This window comes from Platichthys flesus, chromosome 9, assembly GCF_949316205.1.
Source record: "Platichthys flesus chromosome 9, fPlaFle2.1, whole genome shotgun sequence".
NCBI lineage: Eukaryota > Metazoa > Chordata > Actinopteri > Pleuronectiformes > Pleuronectidae > Platichthys > Platichthys flesus.
In genome coordinates this window covers 2193858-2213172 of record NC_084953.1, presented here as the reverse complement: position 1 = coordinate 2213172, position 19315 = coordinate 2193858, and the positions used below count along the sequence as shown (strand labels likewise).

The 19315-nt window shown below is 44.7% G+C and overlaps 1 protein-coding gene across 1 annotated transcript in view; it reads left to right on the top strand.

Moving 5' to 3' along the window:
• Positions 1-18882, top strand: part of gmds (GDP-mannose 4,6-dehydratase) — a 131646-nt gene extending 112764 nt beyond the window's left edge. The window contains exons 10-11 of the mRNA XM_062395820.1: positions 17457-17525; positions 18554-18882. Of these exons, the coding sequence (XP_062251804.1) occupies positions 17457-17525; positions 18554-18616 (132 nt within the window). The 3' untranslated portion in view covers positions 18617-18882. The remainder of the gene's footprint in view (positions 1-17456; positions 17526-18553) is intronic.
• The last annotated feature ends 433 nt before the right edge of the window (positions 18883-19315 follow it).

The following is a 19315-nucleotide window of genomic DNA, read 5'->3' as shown; positions in this document are numbered from 1 at the left end:
CACTGCTCCGCTGGCGGCCTTGAGCACATCACACTAAGTGGCTCGTTTGACTCTCGTCCACCAGCAGCCACATGAATCGAATAGGTTAAGATGTTTTGTTCTGTAAATTCTTATTTCAAAGTTTTCTTTTAATTATACCCCGGATTCTCCTCAATGCGTTTTATGTTATAGTGATGAAAAATGAATCTTTAAACATAGTCGGCGAGATAAATCTGCATCACGTTTGCAGCGGTGCAGCGGAATTTAAAGCTCAAATATCGAGATCAGATTTCCATCCATCTACATAACAGAAATTGTGATTTGATCAAAGAACCAGATGTTTTCTAACACAGTTGTTCATCCTTTTTACAGATGATACAATCAGTAAAGTGTCACGTTCATCTAACCTGCAGTTCCCCAACCGTCAAGCAGCTCAGATTCAGACCTTTTCCACCACAGGAACCTGACGGAAACCTAATGGAGGCTCTTGTTTCCAGAGTTCTCTCTCTTCGGGGGCAAGTAGCTGCACCGAAATGTCGTCACTGCTCAGGAGGCGATAGAAAATCCAGGTTCCAGTTACTGCTGTTGATTTATTACAGGGAATTGGAAAAAGTTGGATGTGGATAAGATGGAATTCCACTTTTTTTGTTGCCTGTACCACAACTGTTCTTCACTCTATCTACAGCTCATGAAGATTTACTTGAACTGCCCGAAGGCTCCCAAGGCTCAGATTAAGAGAAGCCACAGGTTGTAGGTTAGATTCCTTCAGTGGAAAGGACCTAATCGTCCTTTCACTCCTGGAACCCTGGACTCCCAAAATAACTTGTCCTGCTTCACCATATTGTTGTGAAACGGTCGTGTTGTCTTTGCAGAAGGTCTTCACAGGCTCAGTGTTTCCTGCCTGTAACCGGACCCCCCACAGTACTCGAATGGAGGCTTAATCCGGGGTGTAACAGAGACACACCAACACAATGACACAAAGGGGCCAGCGGTGTTTTAAACATGTCCATCTCATTGTGTGAGTGCTCCCTGAGATCAGAGAGCTGTCTGTCAAGGGGACCCTAAAACGGTTGTGTGGATGAGGGAGGGGGGGAGGAGGGAGAGTGTGTGGGAGGGGAGACGGAGGGCTTCCGACGGATACCGCTCCCTCGCCACGCGTGAACTGATGTGCAGTTAGACGACAGGAGGCTGTAACCCCTGGGAAAGGATCTGTGAGGGGAAAAGGGACAGAGAGGCCTGAAAAATGGGATTGACCCTTAACCCTCCGTGTTGGTAATGTGATACTGGTATCTCTATTGTGGAGGGAGCGGGGTGGGGAGGAGGTCACCAGGGGAAAGGGAAGGTAGCCGCCCGCCACACCACACTGCTGATTGGAGCTTCCTGTGGTCAGCCACAGAGCTGCAGCTTGGAAACACACAAACATAAAGCGCACACTCACGTTTTCAGACAAACCCAAAATTGAGCAGAACAAACTTTCAAATCCATCACAAACTGCCCTCAGAATAACAACATGTCTCCTGTCAGGCAGGCTGGGATGGAGAAGTCCCGTTTTAATATGGATGGAGATGTTTACTGCTGCGGAGCTGAAACACCCGTGTGACATCGTTTTGGTTTTTAAATGCCTTTATAAAAGTATGAAGAGCTTTTTCAGAATCACTAATAGTCATAGTGGTAATACGACACCAGTTTGGCTGATGGACATCCATGAGAGACGTTAAGATGCCATGAGGGGAATCGCTGCTAGTTGCATCTGCACATAACTCTCTCTTTTGACCCTTCTTGCTGCAGCTCATTAACATTTCAGTAAAGTATGAAAATGAGAGGGATCTTATCTGCAGGACTCACAACGTCAAGAGGAGCCAAGTGTCCCTGATATCAACAGTCAGAAATCATGCAAAACAGCCCAGGTCCGCTGCGTCATCACTAATCTACAAGGATTTGAATAATGCCAGGGGAGCAGGGAATGATTTGTTTGTGTTAGATGATTTCCGTCTTCCCCGAATCTGCAGAGAAGCAAAACCCTTCTCAAAATCCACTTCTCCAACATTAATAGCTTTATAAAGAAGTCTGAAGTTGAGGCTGGTTTAACTTGCTTTTTTTAAATAACCTATCTCATCTAGTGTCACAGTTATATTTCTCGGTTTAAGAGCAGAGTCACTCGTCCTACCGGCACATGAAGCTAACAACCTGTTGATAAAAACAAGCTTTTTACAATCTGCAGACCTACTTTGAAATAATTAGAAGCAGACTGCACTCCAGCAGCTTTTATTAATTATTAATTAATATCCAGGTACCTCATTGTGTGGCTCCTTTAGTAGGAAACAACTCAATCAGCTTTTACCAGGCTAAGTGGAGAGGTTGGGCTCTCGGGGCAGAAACTTGACTCTACAGTGATTTATTGTTTAACTGAGCCGACTCATTAAAGTTAGCTGTAACTGATGCCATTAAAACTCTGGCCTCCAGCCAGACGCTGGGTTGTGTAACACCACAGCTTAGCATGCAAACTGCCATACCTGAAAGAGATTTGACTACATCACAAAGAGAACTGTGGGGATTCATGCTGGATTTCTCTTTGTTAGAAGCTTAAAGCACTGAAACAGAAAGTCCACCGCTGCACTTCTCGACCCGAGCGGTTCGTGCAGGAGCCTCTGCTCTTAGGAGAGAGAGGGAGAACTAGAGATTGTGTGTGAGTGAGTGTGTGTGTCTGGCAGTTTGGTATTTCCTGAAGGAGTTTCCTCCTACCGTCAGAGCGGAACCACCCTGGGCCCCTCAGCAGTCCAACCCACAGACTGACCCGGTACTGCTCCCTGAGAAAAGCAGAAATGCATGGCAGCAGTGTGGAGCTGGATACCAAGGTGTACAAATATAAAAGAGGCATTGATAACGATGCTGACAGACGCATGGAGTGGGTTATTATCGAGGCATGAACGCATGGTCTCGCCAAAGCCAAGACAATGTCTCCACTTCTGCTCCGGGCTATAGGCAGCCATCCGACAGTCTGAGAGCCTGATTGTTTCTGTGCTGCCCATTTCCACGTACTGTGCCCTTATCCTGTGCTTGGGGGTTAGGTGTATCTTCAGCTCTTTGCCCTGATTCGTTCTCGCCACAGTCCGCCTCAGAGATAGGGTTAGGGTTAGGGTTAGGGTTAAGGCAGCTCTGAGGCTCGTGGGCCGGGATTCGTGTGCTCGGGCCTGACGAGAGAAACCTGCCAGACGAGGAGGAAGGGAAAGAGAGGGAGCCCTGTTGACAGGGCGAGGGAGAGAAGGGTGAGTTATGTCAGGCCGTTTCTTTGCCCCCCCGTCCCAGCTGGGCTTCATTACCCAGAGTTCTCCACTGAGCAGCTTCAGGGGAACATGGCCACTGGAGTGTCCGACTCACAGAGCAGAGGGGAACGTTTCAGACCTGAGCTCTTCATAAATGATGCTGTTTCTTTTGAGTGCTGCACTGTAATAAGAAAGAAGATTAAAAACTATCAAGCCTCCTGATGTAGGTTAGTTCCTTCAGTTATCTCAACTTCTATATGCAGCATTTCTGAATATTTTGATTAAATTTCTAATAAAGCCTCCAGATTTCTAACCCTATAACGATTTTATAACTTGCTCACATTTGTCCTTAAATCTTACTCAACCAAAACTGGGCCACATGGAAAAAAATGTCCTATCACAAAATCTGTCATCTCATATCACAATATTAATATCCACCGTCTGAGGAAATAAATAATAATAAATAATGTGGTAGTTCTACTTAATACAGTCTTTGAAAAGGATTTCAGATTCGGGAAACTCTTGTTAAGTTTCTGTTCTGATTATTACTGAGGCATCAGTTCTGCCATGATTCCACATATTCGATCAACTTTCTCATACTCTACCTAAATGACAAAAAATGAATAATGACTGTTTGCTGAACTGCCTCCTTTGTTGTTTGGGTTTGAACATGTGTAGGAAACAGTTGTAGTCCTGGTTTAAAACACGGACACTCTTGATTGTTTATTACAACAATTAAGAGTTGTCGGGAAAATGTGAACAAATACGTATAAAATAGTATTTTGGATTTATGACCTTTGCCAATGTTTTCGTGTGAGAAGAAACTTAGAATCTTAAAAATGGGCCTTGGGGTGTGGTTGTTAATCAGGCTTTATTTTTTAAGTCAACATTTTAGAGTGACATCTCGTCGGTTTGAGAGACCAAATGATGGATGTGTTCTACTATCGATGTTGTCGCACTCGACACAAACACCTTCTGGTGTCTCTTTATTGTTTCTGCGTCTTTATTGTGCGGAGGAGAAAACAGGAGCTCGGCTGCGAGTCCACAGTCTGAGAATGGCAGGAAAGGCAGGAAGGAAGGAAAAGAAAGGAGGACAGTGAGTGAAGGATGGAGGTGTAGTGCTGGCTCTGAGCAAGTCGCAGAGATTTCTAATGTGTGTGTGAGAGTGTGTGTGTGTGTGTGTGTCCCATAGAGCAGCATGTTTATAAATCAGTGAGTCGGGCAGTGTGTGTCTTGCAGGGCCGGTGTTTCCTGCAGTGTAATCTGAGTCTCTGGTGGAATGTGTGAACCACATCCGACTCCACTCCACTCGAGCCCCCGACTCACTCAATATCCCACTGTAAACAAGCCGGCTCTGCCCGGGTTTGTGAGACGGGACAGGTAGAGTCACTATAACACCCCCCACCCCCCACCCCCTCCATAATGGGATAGAGGAAATGCTTCAAAATAAAAGCACATTGGGAAGCACAGTCAGCAGAAGTCAGTCCAGGAAGATATGGAACAACCAAACATGTCTGTCATTCTGTGTTTTAAAGCAAAGAACCTCCACCTCTGTGACGACTCCAGTGTGTGTGTGTGTGTGTCTGCACGTGTGCATGTGTATGTGTGCAGTTTAGACTAAGAGGTTAATTGTAGTGTGACCTCTCTAATGTCTTTCCCTGGCTTGTTATCTTGATTGGGTAATTAATTCTGGGGTTGCTCACTTCAGTCGCCCCAGTATTCACACACTCGTATGTCTCTGTTTCGAACACACACACACACACACACACACACACGCGCACACGCACATACACACACATAGGAGCCCCCACATTCCTGTAACCCTGAGGCTGCTCTGTTGCATTAGTTTCTCTCTCTCTCTCTCTCTCTCTCTCTCTCTCTCTCTCTCTCTCTCTCTCTCTCTCTCTCTCTCGCTAAATGTATTTCTTTTTCTCACTCAATCATTCTCTGAGTTAGCTCGTCCATCATTGTGTCCCTCCTCCCTACTCGCTGCTTTGTGCGATTCTAACGGTGGACGATATATTCAGATTGTACTGAAATGTAAAGGGACTAAAAGCACAACTGCTCCATTAAATATTACATTTTCAAGACCACTAGTTCATATACGATAAAGTTGCAGTCGGCATCAGCTGGGTCTTGTCCGTGTGACTCAGTGGTCAGACAAACACACTAAACTCCTTCTGTCACCATTAGTTCTGTGGTCGTCACACTTTTTCAACTTTTCTTACAACTCCAACACGATTCTCTTAGTTTCAGTGGCTGTTGTCAGATATTGAGAAAGTGCTGCCAAACACCAGCGCACATGTTTACAATTACTGTGAAATCAAATGAGCATCAGGTGTGACTGAAGGAAGGGAAGTCCCGAGACGTAGTGGAGATTGGGCGTCGGCAAAGTATTTGACCTTAACCGACTCCAATGTTTAATTGCTTCTTTTTAAATCTGAAAATAGATCAGCCTAACAAAGGCAACGAAGGAAGCGACTGAAGTGTTAATAATGTGTGGGTGAAAAGAGAAAAGAATAGACCAAGACAATGACGTGCATCAGTTTAAACCAATCAGGTGCATCAGTTTAAACCAATCAGGTGCATCAGTTTAAACCAATCAGGTGCATCAGTTTAAACCAATCAGGTGCACCAGTTTGAACCAATCATGTGCATCAGTATAAACTCATCTTAGCTTTGGTTAAACTGGAGGTTTGTTTACAACTTGTCTGTCCGGCTGCGTTTCTTGTTGTCTTTCATCTACTTGTCTTTGTTTTCATTTGGTCTGGAAATCAGTTTCCAGAGCAGCAGGAATAAAACCAGAGTTGTGCTACATCATCATAGTGTTTCCAACAGAGCGTCAGTACTGTTACACAAACTAAGAATCATATCAGTTAAAGTGTATTTTAATAAGAAAGGTCTTATGAAGTCCATGAAGGCACCGTGCAACAAACCCATCAGTGGCACACACAACATCAGCTTAACCGCAGGTGAACCATTAACAATGAAGCAACACTATAAAACCAGACTTGTATCCACAGGTTCGATGCCCCTGGTGTTTTCCTTCACACCTGCTTTCCAGGATTATTTTACACGATGCATTAACAATACGAGCATCATGCTGACGTAGTTTGTGGAGTCGCAGATCATTTTCAAAACATGGTCCTGTTTGTCAACAATTCATCGTTGGAACGTGTTTTCTGCAGAAAGTAAATATTTTGAAATATCTTTGGATTTTGGAGCCCGCTCTGGATGGAGCGACCACTTCCTCCGAGTGGCAGACTGTTTTTCTCCCGGCCTTATCACTCTATCACCAGCCAACAGACATAGAAAGAGAGAGTCGGTGTGAGAGAGCGAGTGAGGAAGTGAAGGCTCTCTCTCTCTCTCTCTCTCTCAGGTTCTGGCTCTCCCTGTTTGGGCACGATGAGAACAGCAGATTATTGCCCCTGATAAGATGTGGAATGCCGCTCAGAGAGGAAGCACCATTCTGGAGGAGATGCCTAAAGAAGACTGTTCCTTCATGTCATCCACCACCCCCCCCCCCCCCGACACCAACATGGGCCTTTTCTCTTTCCTTCTGTCTCCGTCCTCGCAGTAGAGGCAGGACCGAAACGAGAAGGGGAAGAAGAGGCAGAGACCCGGGATTAAAACCCTATGACCCAGCACCGATGGGCTTGTCCATTCAGGCCTCCCTCTCTCTCTCTCTCGTGTTATCACTCCGTCTATTCCCTCTGTCGTTGCCTCCGATGTGCTCAGTAATGAGATGCTAAGTTGACGACGGTGAAGCAAGATCCCTGCAAAACAACATGTGCCCGGTTTTTCTCTCAAACCACGTTCGAGCACAGAAATAACCCCAAAGGGAAAACTTTTCAGAGACGTGTGTGATTATCCAGAATTGCCAGAGAGCCGTTTCTGGGAAAAGATGTTACTATTGATTTTCGTCATTGTTCACCGCATAGTGTTGAGGAGGAGGAGGAGGAGGAGGAGGAAGAAAAAAAAATCCCATAGACAGATATTTCAAAACTTGGCTGAAGAAAACCAAAACTTTCCCTTGGCTGCAGACAGCGAGAGGAAAGTGAACAGAAAATAGGATTTCTATTATTCTTGGTTGAGGGAAACAATTTAAAACATTTAATTAATGTCTTAAAACACACAAAAACTCACTTTATACACTTCTGTATACGAGATGGGACAGAACCCAGAAATCTGAAATTATTGAATATGTGTTATTATTTAATATGTATCTGCTTCTCCTTATTTAACTTCCTAAGATTTTAATATTTAACTCAACAATAACAATAACTAACTCACTGGCTTGTGACCCTTTAAATTGAAACCCCGTCATCGGCTGCACGTCCATGAGATGTGAGCAGATCCAATGGAAAGTGACACTTCTGTAAAATACACGTTTCTATCTTTGGATCTTTGAAGCAACCCCTCAGATTTTCTTCCAACCCTCTTGGGGAGTCCAGACCACGAGTTTGGAACCGGTGGATTTTGTGAAAGTGTTTTACTTTCCTCTAATTTGAATATTCAGAGCTTCAAAATTCTAGAAATTTGATCAAAAAATCAAAAAATTTAATCAAAAAGTGAAACAATTATCTCACCAGCTCTGTGCATATTAATGGTTTTATGAGATAAAGAAAGGTTTCTGCATTCCTCTCCTCCTTCAGTAAACCCGGCTCCATGTGTAGAGCGAGCGACGGCCGAGAGGAGGTTCCACGTTAATGTGTTCAGAGAGCAGCTGGGGTGACACACACACAGAGAGAGACTAATAAATCGAGTGTCGGGAGCTGAGCGCTGCAGACAGCAGATTTTGTGTGGAACCACCTCGTCTAAAGCAGACCCCCCTCCCCACCCCTCCCTCAGAGAGCTCAGCCAGGGCCTGAATTAGATCACACGCATCATCGTCCCTGTGTGAGCGTGTTGTTGTTGTACTGCGTTGTGCGGCAGTGAGCCACCTCTGTATCTCCGTCCCTCAAATCTCACATCCACGTCATCTCGCATGTTACCAATGTGTCGTGTCTAACAGGGGCGTAGCAGCAGTGGGCCGCGAGCTGAGAGAAGGCCCCGAGAATGGCTGATTGCCTTCGGCCAGTTTGTGAGATTCTCCTAAAATTCTATTATCGGCTTTTTAAAGGAGGCCGACACCAACAACGTGTTCAGAAATAAGGCCTCATCCAATGAAAACTAGTCTGTCTGAATATGTGTAAGTTTGATACTAAAAGAATCGTTTTAAGATATAGTTTGATATCATTTTTTTCTGGGAGGTTGTTAGGTTAAGTCCCCCGGGTCCCTTTTGCCCTGGGACATGCATGTTTCTGTGATATAGGCTGAGGTGGCAGAGCAGGATTGGTCTGAGACTTTTTGGTGACCTCCAAAAGAACAATCTAGTTCTTGATATAATAATATATCTCAGGTTTGTCTCAGTGGCTGGGACCCAACAGGAAGTAGGTCATGTGATCAGGCAGGTTTTAAACCCTCAGGTTATTGTCAAAGTTCCCTTGACATCAGTGAAGTGTGACATTTTTTCAGCAAACAATCTTCCTGGTTCAATTATGACCTTCCACCACACATACCTCAGCCGGGTGCGTCCAGTGTTTCTTAAGAAGGGAATTCAACCAACGACCTTGTGGTTTATCTGTGTGAGGAGATCTCGTGTTTCCTGCTCTGTGGCACTTTGACGGAGCGAAGGAATTACTTTAGTAATTTGATAATGATACGTTATATAAAAATAACTATGAAGTCAATAAGCACTCATGCACACATGTGTATAAATAGGTTCCGATATATTATGTCTCAAAGTAGAATAGTTATTAGTTAGAAGCAGGAGCAGGATAATTAAATAGATAAATTAGAAGTTTGTCCATTTTGCAATGTCATGTAAAAGTTTTAACTTTATCTTAACAGTATTTTTAAAGACAGAACAAGAAGTCGATCAATCATCATCGACCTGAACACGAGGCCCAGACTCACTTCTTTAACGAGATGGTACAACAATTAAGATAAGACCACATGAGATTGTCCTCCCTCTCTCTCTTTTGCTCATTTACTCCCCCCCTCTCTCTCCCCCTCCCTCCCTCCCTCCCTTTCTCTGTTCCATTCATTCTCTTTCTCTCTCTTTCTTATTCTCACTCTCTCACACTCATTCCCTTTCTCTTTCCCTTTCTCTCTCATTCTCATTCTTTCTCTCCCTCTCTCTTCTCTCTCTCTCTGTCGTTCTCTCCTTCGCTCTCGTTGAATCTCTCTCTCTCTCTCTAACTCTCTCTTTGTAGTGTGATTGTAAAGAATGTTGTTTAAAGAAGGGAAATTATATTCCCCTTTGATGTCTGCTGACATCACACACAGACACACACACACACACACTGTATTGCAAAAAGCACTACTTCATCCAAACTTTTTTATCAGAACACGCAAACAGACTAAACACACATTTCACTTTCACTGGAAGTGACTCAACTGCTCAGTTTCAGTTTGACCTCAGTGGAAGTGAACAGTCACCTGAGTACAGTCTATCCTTCTCTCCATCTCCCCCCTCGCTACCTATCTATCTGTCGTTCTCTCTATCTCCTCCTCTCTCCTCCTCATTCATCTCTCTCTCTCTCTCTCTCTCTCTCCCCCCTCTCTACCTATCTATCTGTCGTTCTCTCTATCTCCTCCTCTCTCTCTCTCTCTCTCTCTCTCTCCCTCAGTCTGCAGCTTTCTGCTGACTCCAGGAATTATGATCTGTTTCCCGTCCGCAGGAATAATAGAATAGAAGGGGGGGTGGGGGGGGGAGCGGGTCGGCAACAGCTCTGTGGAACAGTAGTAAGGAGTCCAGCTCCTCTGTGGTTACACTCGGTGTGTGTCTGTGTGTGTGTTTCTGTGTGTGTGCACAAATGCATTTATATCCAGATGTGTGATTTTCCCTCGTTATTTCCATAAACTTCACACATTTAAAGATTACCCTTGGACGTGAACACACACACACACACACAAACACACACTCACACACTCACTCACAGAAACACAACTGTAACTTCGATTAAAGGCCATAAAACTTCGGCCTCCTCCCGTTATCTTGACAGTTAGCGCCTCACGTATACAAGCGGGCGGCCGATCTCTCTCTCTCTCTCTCCCCGAAGCGCTGCCAGAGCCTCTGGGCACTTATCACTATCGGCAGTGAGATCCAGCGGCTCGAGTGTGTTTCGAGTGTGTGTGGAGTGTGTCCTCAGCCACGTAAATATTTATCACATGGCTCCCCCAGGAATTTTAATGAGCACTGATGGAGGGCAATCGACACGGCTGAGCCCAGAGGAGAGAGAGAGAAGGAGATAGGAGGGAGAGAAGGAGAGGAGGTGAAGTGACAGTCTGTGATGTTTTGGGTTTTTAAATATCACAACTGACTTTTACTATTTTCCTGTGGAGATTCACATCTTCCTGCTTTCTGCTGATTGTTTCCTGTTGTTTCCAATGTGTGTGTGTGTGTTTGCCACCTTTGGTCCTTTTGCAAATGGAGTTTACTCTTCTTAGAGTTTAGGCTGGCCTACACGTGTGTGTGTGTGCAGTGTGTGTGTGTGTGTGTGTGTGTGTGTGTGTGTGTGTGTGTGTGTGTGTTGAGTGTAGAGTGTATGTGTGTAGAGTGTATGTGTGTGTGTGTGTGTGTTGAGTGTACATACTCATCAGGGTGACAGGGCCACCCTTTAGAGGTCACTTAACACATTGTGTGCTGGCCAAGCTGCATGGGGAGTCAGGGAAGGAAACCTGAGCTATAACTCACACAGCACTCCCTCTCTCTTTCTCTAACACACACACACACACACACACACACACACATACATAGAGCCTGGCCTTTGACCTCTGGTTGTAAATGGCAAATGACTGTCTTGGATTCCTACAGACACAGCAGCTCACAACTCACTGAAATGTACCTAAGTGATGCTCAATGGAAAAAGAGTGACACGAGGGCACACACACAGTTGACCTTTGACCTCCATCATCGGCCCAAATTAGAATCAAACCCACACGAGTAAAGAAGCAGAAAATATCAGGTTTATTCCCAAATGGTGAAAAATATGTCAAACATTTAGTTTCCTAACTTAAAAGTGGTTTAATGACATTCAATAATTTTGATGTATTCCAGTATCATTCACATAAAAACTACAAATGTTCTTTATTATCAAGCTGAATAAACAAATTGCCAACGCATAGATTTAATAAATACAACTGAAACATGAAGAGAAATAAATTTAATTTCACTCATTTTATTATTTAATCCAGTTGAGTTGCCAAAAGAATAAGTGATGGAAAAGTATAGATCCAAGGGAAAGAAATAATAAATAAAAGATAAAAGTTACAAAAAAAGGCCGGAAAATAGAACAATAATATAGGCGATTACTATATATAATTATATTTTTTATCATATAAAACTCTTTGTCTTAGTGAAAACTCATCGAGATTCTTGAGTGTGATCGGTCCAGAGCCGAGGTTTCGATCCCATCTCTCAGTTTGAGAGACGCTGCGATGCCTCAAATTCAAAATACCTTCTTTGCCACGGTCAGATTTATGTCTTATAATAACGCAGAGTATTTGTGATATCAGACAGACCACGGAATGCACATTACACATAACCACAGGTCTCTGATTTCACCCCCACCTCCTCCGCACGTCCCTCCTGAAGCGGAGCAGTGTGCTCTGAAGGAAGTGATAAGTCGAGGCAGCGCCGGCGGAGGTGCGTTAGAAACTCACCAGTGACAGATCTGTGACTCCGGGGCGAGGAAGCTCTCTCTCTCCCTCCCTCCCTCTCTCTCTCTCTCTCTTTCTGACTTTTCTTGTTTCTCTTCTTTCACCTCGACTCGCTCACACACCAGGTGTCAGGGACATTTTGTGAATTTGGCCATGAAAGCTTTACATGGTTTGTTTTTAAGAAGATATTAAACATGTGTAACTTCTTGTTGGTGAAAAGGCTTCGTGCTGCTTCCACTCGTTAAGTCTTTATCTTTCTAATTACACAATGTTTTCCTGTGTCAGAGAAAACATGAGACCACAGTCTAATGCTCACACATTCAAGCCTCTGGCCTCTTTAAAGTCTGTAGCCCATAATACTGTAACACTGATTAACCTTGATCTGTGTCTCAGACTGGAAAGTCCTTGAAAAGCCCTTGAAAAGTCCTTGAAGTTGAGGTTTGAGACGTTGTGGGAACGCTGAGGTTCCTGCTGACGGACAGCAGATCTGTTTTGTCTGTCTCCTCCTCACGTCCCCATCGCTCTGGTGACAGTAATTCATCCCGGGTATAAAAAGAGCAGGAACGGGGCGGAGCTCCTCCATCAAGACTTCAGCGAGGTCAAAGGTGGGAACATCTGGGCCTGGTCGGAACATCTGGGTCTGCTGGGGACACAGAGGCCGTGGGCTCCAGGCTCTCGCTGCGTTCTCGGCCGCTTTATCAGATTTTCTTTGAAGTCTCTGCAGCCTCATGTCCACTACTGTACAAATACCAGAGACGCTACTGGACGTCCAAAACCACATCACAGCCTCCCAGCGTGCAGCCCTCAGAGAGATGAGAGAGAGGACAGGATTGTTTTTGCTTTGGCGAGCGCTTGATCTGTCTCCCGTACGAGTGTTCCCAGAAAGACGAGAAAAACAAACGTAATTAAAGAACTTTGAGCTTTTTTATTTTTTGTATTTCCTTCTACGTGTCCTCACATACGACTTGTGCTGGTGTTTACATGCAGCTACATGTTTGTGTGCGTGCCCTTGTGTGCTCGGGGGGTCAGCCTCGGTGTGGCGTGTGATTTATTGAAAGGCCTCGCAGTGATACCAGAATTCCTTTGCGTTAAATGCCTGCTCTGAGCGCCTTTTTACTGCCTGTGTGCTTTATGGAGCATGATCGCCCTCTATTTGTCTCTCACTCTTACATTTCCAAGGATTATTTTTTATGGCCTCTCGTCTTTATTAGAGTGGAGCGAGTGTCGAGAGAAGGGAGAGCCGGGAGATGTGGGAAAGGATATAGCACGCGCTCGAAGGGCAGGTCTAGAGAACGCTTCTATTCTTTAACGTTCAAGAACCGTGTAGTTAAAGCAACTGTAGTCCTAGAGTTTCAAATAGATGTTTTAAAGTTCCGAATTTTTTGTCCACTATTGAAATACAGTCATAAAAGAATTTAAAATACTTATTTCAGAATATTTTCATAAATAAATGTAAATAAACCAACTTTGTATAAACAGAATATTATCGTCAAAATCTCTGAGGTCACAAAAACTAAACTTAAGGTTGAAATACTGAAAGACTTTAATTTATTAAAGAGAAATAATAAGCTAATTATAATAGAACCTTCAGTTCTTCATCAGACTCATGGCTGATCTGTTTTCTGCTGGATGAGTGATTCTCGTCCTGGTTCCTCTGAAAGACCCGAGACCTTCATCTCAGACCTGGTTTTCTTTGATTGAGTAAAACATTGTCCTCGGAAACACCTTGGTATCTGATGTCATCAACCCATTGATGACATCAGTGTCTCCATTGATAATATAGTATGATAAGAATATAGATTATAGAACCATCTCCGTGCTGTGGAGTGTGTCCTCCTCCTCAGCTGCTTCATTTTGTTTTCCAGCCTCTTCAGACGTTCACTCCTCATCCGACTTTGCCGACTTTTCTTGTAGCGTCTCAATATTTTTAGCCTATGGAATTATGTTTTTTGATAATACCTGAGATTAGAATACCATAACAAAACCATAGCACTTGTTGATGTGACTGTGGTCGACACCAGGACCTGGACCCTTTCTATATCCAGTGCTCCTCTGCTGTCTCTGGTTCATCCTGCAACACGGTGTCAGATGTTCACATTGTTCATATCTTCTGTTTGACTTTGTTCAGAAGACCTCGCACACGTTTTGTCACGGCCAGGTTTTCAGTTCTCTTCCACCAGTTGTTATTGTCAGCGCTACATATTTTCAGACAGAGGCCGAGCGCTGCTTTAAACAGGATGTTCCAAAACGTTCGGTTTGGTTCCAAATCGGATCCATGTGAAGATTATATTGTGCCCCCATCTGTTAGTGGTTCACGTTGAATTATTCGCTACATGCTCTGTTTGGGGTGAGTTCACTTGGCCGCAGAACGCTCTTGTTAGCAGTTTGGAGGCGGATTTGATTCCAGCGCTGAGCCGCCCTGCAGACGGATCAGCGAGGGTGAGATTGTCTGTCACCTGCAGAAATCCTGCTGGAGAAAGACCAGGCGCAGGATTAACTTCCTGGAGGCTGAACCGTGTGGTTAGCAGGCGAGCGTCCGGTTTCAACAGATGGTCTCCTGCCAGGTTCAGGTGGAGATGGCCAGGCACGACGAGGAGGACGAGGAGGTGGACGAGGAGGAGGAGGAGGAGGAGGAGGAGGAGGATGATGATGATGATGATGATGATGCACGGTGCAGGTTAGCGCTCTGTGGCTGAAGCTGGTGCCAGTAAGCACAGATACCAGAGCTCCACTGGTTTGGAATACCTTGGTATTGGAACGTTCATGCGGTTAAACTTTGTTCCATAGTTCTCAACATCGATTTCTCTGTGTCTTATCTCAGCTTCTGCTCGACTGGTGATTTCATGCCTTCATTGAAAAAGGAGAAAGTCTGTGGCCCACTGATTGGTCAGTTAAGAGTCTGGTCTGAGCCTCAGTGACATGTTGTCCTCACCCGTCCCCTCGTCCTTTTATGTCCAGAAGCTCAGAGTTTGTTTGACTTCATACACTTTAAATATGAACGCAGACAGAATCCAAACAAAGGCTCCTTCAGGGCAGCCAACTTTTCATGCATGTTCCCCCCCCCCCCTTCCATTTTTGGCCTCTGCCTCCTACAGGCTCATATCAGGTAGGAAACTGAGCCTCTGATCAATAATAGATGTATAGAGAACATGTCACAGCTTCACACGAATCAGAATCAAGATTATTAACTTCAGATCAAACTCTGTGTTCGTGACCAGTTGTTGTTTTATTCACCAAATTGTTCCCAGTGGCTCCAGTAAATAATGTTATAAAGCAAGTGGATTATTTGATATAATTGTGGGCTAAGTCGCTCCACGATCATTACATTCAGTCAGATAATAAATTACGTCTCATTGCTGAAGGTAATTAGTCTGAAAATGTTTCCAGTTATAGCTTCGGAGCCAAAAAGCATGAATATGATTAATGTAGAGAGCGGCTCACATGAGAAGGAGCAGTTTGTCCTGCTGCTGCTTTCATCTGTCCGTCTGCAGGGGAGCCGTGTGAGCTTCACCGGGAATCCACCAGGGTTCCAGCTCGGGCTCGGCCTGAGCTTGTTCCCGATGTGTGTGTGCTCAGTGTCTCAGGCCTTCGTGTGTAATCGGACCAGTGTGATTAAGCGCCGTGGAGCCTCGGTGAGATGTGGGTCCCTGCTCTCTAACAGGCTGAACTCTGCCAGGGCTGCTGGGAGCGTTCCTCTGTAATAAGATCACCCACTACAGACATTTTCAAGAGGTCCAGCGTCAGATAAAACCACTGCTCCCAGCTCTTTATGGCCCCCAGTGTATTCTCTCCTGGGCTGTTTTTTATAGGTGGGGTCAGACGTCCTAGTTCCAGTTAATGGAAATCTGGTGTGTTTTAACTTTGTGTCAGGAACCCGGGGAAGACCCCTTCTCCATTTAACATGACACTGCCCCAGTGTACTGGGTCCATAAAGAAACGGGACTGGTCTGCAGTGAACCCTGCTCAGCACCTATGGGATGAACTGGAACACAGACTGGGACCCAGTGATCAGCGTGGACCCTGCACAGCTCTTGTTGATGAGTTGGAGCTGTTATGGCAGCCGATCCACACAAAGCTCAAGATTTGAGGTTTCTTGTCGATTTGGTAAAAACCTCCAGCGTGACGCTAATCACGTCATCGCTCTATCACAAGTGGAAGTGACACGTTTATCGAGATGTCTGACTTTTTGTGGGTTGTGTGGACCTGTAGTTGTTTGGACTTGTTTGGCAGGCGCTCACATTACGAGCCGTGTGCACATGCACGGGATCTTCGTCCTCTGCCAAAGTCTGTCCAAAATGTGCGTGTGTTGTTTCCTGTGAATTCCTTGAGCATGTGCACACCAGTTACATTTCAGTCCAGCTCAGCCCAGAATGTGATATTGGGTAAAATCTACAGATACATGTCCAGGGGGAACCTATGACGATGCATCTAATGGCGACAGCAGGAAACATTGTGGACAAACGTGTGAGATGTTAGTTTTAATATCAGGAATATGCTGGTTTCTGGTTTATATGTTCAAGTTTCCACAAACTGAGTTTTCTGTATCCAGATACCTTTTGGTGTAGTGAATGATCTGAGCCTCCGTGCAGAGAGAAAACACGGCCGGCCCAGCAGGCCCAGTGTTAACATCAGCTGAAGTCTCTGTTTACCTTCCACAGAAGGATTTCCTCTGGTGGTGGAATTAGCTTCAGGATTAAGAAACACACAGTATCAGCTAATTGAAAAAAGAGGAGAGTCTTCAGTATCGTGTTTCACCGCAGTGTTTTATTAGACCTCAGGAGGCCGACATGTGTTTCTGACACAAACTGATGCATGAAAGATGAAATCCCCAGAAACACAGAGATGGAAATAGAAGCAGCAGCAGAAGGAGCCGGTGGAGGAAAGATTTTCTCTTTCTCCTCCTCCTCCGGCTCTTTGGTGGTCCGAGGCCGGGTCTCATGGATCTTGAACCCGGTGCAAACCACAACAGGGGGGGAAATGAGTGAGGGGGTTGGAGGGGTGCGGGGGTGGGGTTTAGTGGGGGGTCCTGGTAGGGGGGTGGGGGGGGGGGGGTTACACCACCAGAGTCCCACAATTCATCATACTCTGGCACCGACGGGGGCCGTCTGGACAGATCGGTGGTGGGGAGCCGAGAGCGGGGATTGATGGCCAGTGAGACTCTGTGACCTCCCAGTTCCCCGAGAGGGGAGATACCGTGTGTGTGTGTGTCTGTATGTGTGTGTGTGTGTGTGTTTGTGTGTGACAGAGAGTTATCCTCACCCCCCCCACCCATGCCCTGCTGAAGACATCAAGTTCGGACATTGAGTCGAATCCAATGCTTGTTTACATCAGTAACAAATCAGCTGCTGCAGGATTCTCCTCCAGATCAGACATGACTGATGATTTGTTCTTTCTCCCACCTCTCTCTCTCTCTCTCTCTCTCTCTCTCTCTCTCTCTCTCTCTCTCTCTCTCTCTTCTTCCCCACCCCCCCCTCCTCCCGCTCTCTCTCTTTCCTTTCTCTCTAACAGGAATACCTGCAAGGTGACAGCACCAAAGCGTTTGAGAAGTTTGGTTGGAAGCCGAAAATCACTTTCAAGGTGAGCGATGAAGTTTTCTTTATGAAGTTTGATCTCAGTGTTGAACAAGTGAATAGTTTCACACACACGTGGAGAGACGTTGAAACACGAGGGGGACACACAGAGGAGAGAAGTGAAGGTTTACTCATGAGGACGTAGAGGTGTCGGCATGTTGTTATGAGTTTACAGGACACATTCAGAGATAATAACATATATTTCTAATTATTATATTCAACACAACAAATAGGGATCCAGTTAAAAGAAGCATCGACGACAGAGGACAAAGTAATTCATAGAGAAACAACGGAAAACCAACTTGTTACTGATAATAATTATATATATATTTTTATAAGTTACAGTGAAATTACTCTTTTATTTAAAGCTCCACTCTCGATTTTATTTAATCTAATTAAATAACACAGAATAGACAGATTACTGTTATACTACGTGTTATAATATTGTAAATGTTAAAAATCAAAACTGTTAATTGTGTTCCACTGATAGTACAATAATTTATAATTATGTCAGAAACGTGTTACCAAATTTCTATCTGATGACTAAAGCTGAAATTGAGTTTCTGTCTCAGATATTAATATTTAATACTTTACTTAATATTCCTCAAACTGAAGCTGTAGTTATTAACCTCGTGGATTCCAACACGTTGATAAACTAGTGTAAAAGTAATCGTGTGATCATTTTGAGAGAAAGATGCCAAACATGGGATAGTTAAACACTAAATAAATGAGAAATAAAAAGCATTAAAAACAGCAGATAGAGCCCAGGACTTTAAATGTGATGAAACTTGGCTTAAACGGGATTAATTGGTTGGAAACCATCACCACCCAGTCTCTAACTGACCTTGTTGAACTGGTTTGACACCAGTAGACAGAGATAATAGAGAGTTTATGAGTCAGACAGTGAAAGTTTCTCTCATCAGTCGTCAACATAAACACACAAACTGCTGAATTCACCTCCGTGCTGCTGCTGGTTGTTTGTGGCTGAACTTTGACCTGTGACCCCCCCCCCCCCCCCCCGCTGTGTCGCTGCAGGAGCTGGTGACGGAGATGATGGCGTCCGACATTGAGCTGATGAAGACCAACCCCACAGCCTGAGTGGGGGGGGCTCCGTCCTGCAGCTGTAGCACTCCAGTGTCCTGAGGAACACGCTGAGCTTTTACCTTTCCTGGCTTTTTCCAAATGAAATGATCAATTTTTTTTTGTATTCATGAAGAGGTTTGATCGAACCGCTCGTGGCCTTTGTCCTGATTTGTCCTGGTTTGTCCCTCGTCTGTCCCTCGTATGAATATGATTGATTTGCTTTTATCGACACGCAGCAAAGAGGCCTTACATTCCACTGTATCATGTATATGTCAGTGTGTGGGGGGGGTGTTTGGGGTGGGGGGGTGGGGGGGTCTGTGGTTATTTATGCTTTTTATGATTTCTGTCTTTTTTAAATTGTGGTCTGAGTTGATTTTAATATTCTGTCTGTTTAGAAGGTGAACGTGAAGAACATATTTTATCTTTGATCGGAGAATTTGAATCTGTGGTTTTTTATTATTGAGGCGGTGCAATAAAGAGATTTTTCACACATCTGTATCTTGTGTGTTTTTTTTATTCCACACAAAGCGGGGATGAAGACGAGTTCACGTGAGGATGAAGGTGTGTGTGTGTTCGTGTGAGTGTGTGTTGTTGAGCTGGTGGCTTCTGTTTCTTTGATTGTTTGTGTTTTATAGTTTTTTCAGAGCTGCAGAAGAAGAAAGCTGCAAAAAAAAATCCTGCAGGTGTGTGTCTGTGTGTGTGTGTCTGTCCAGG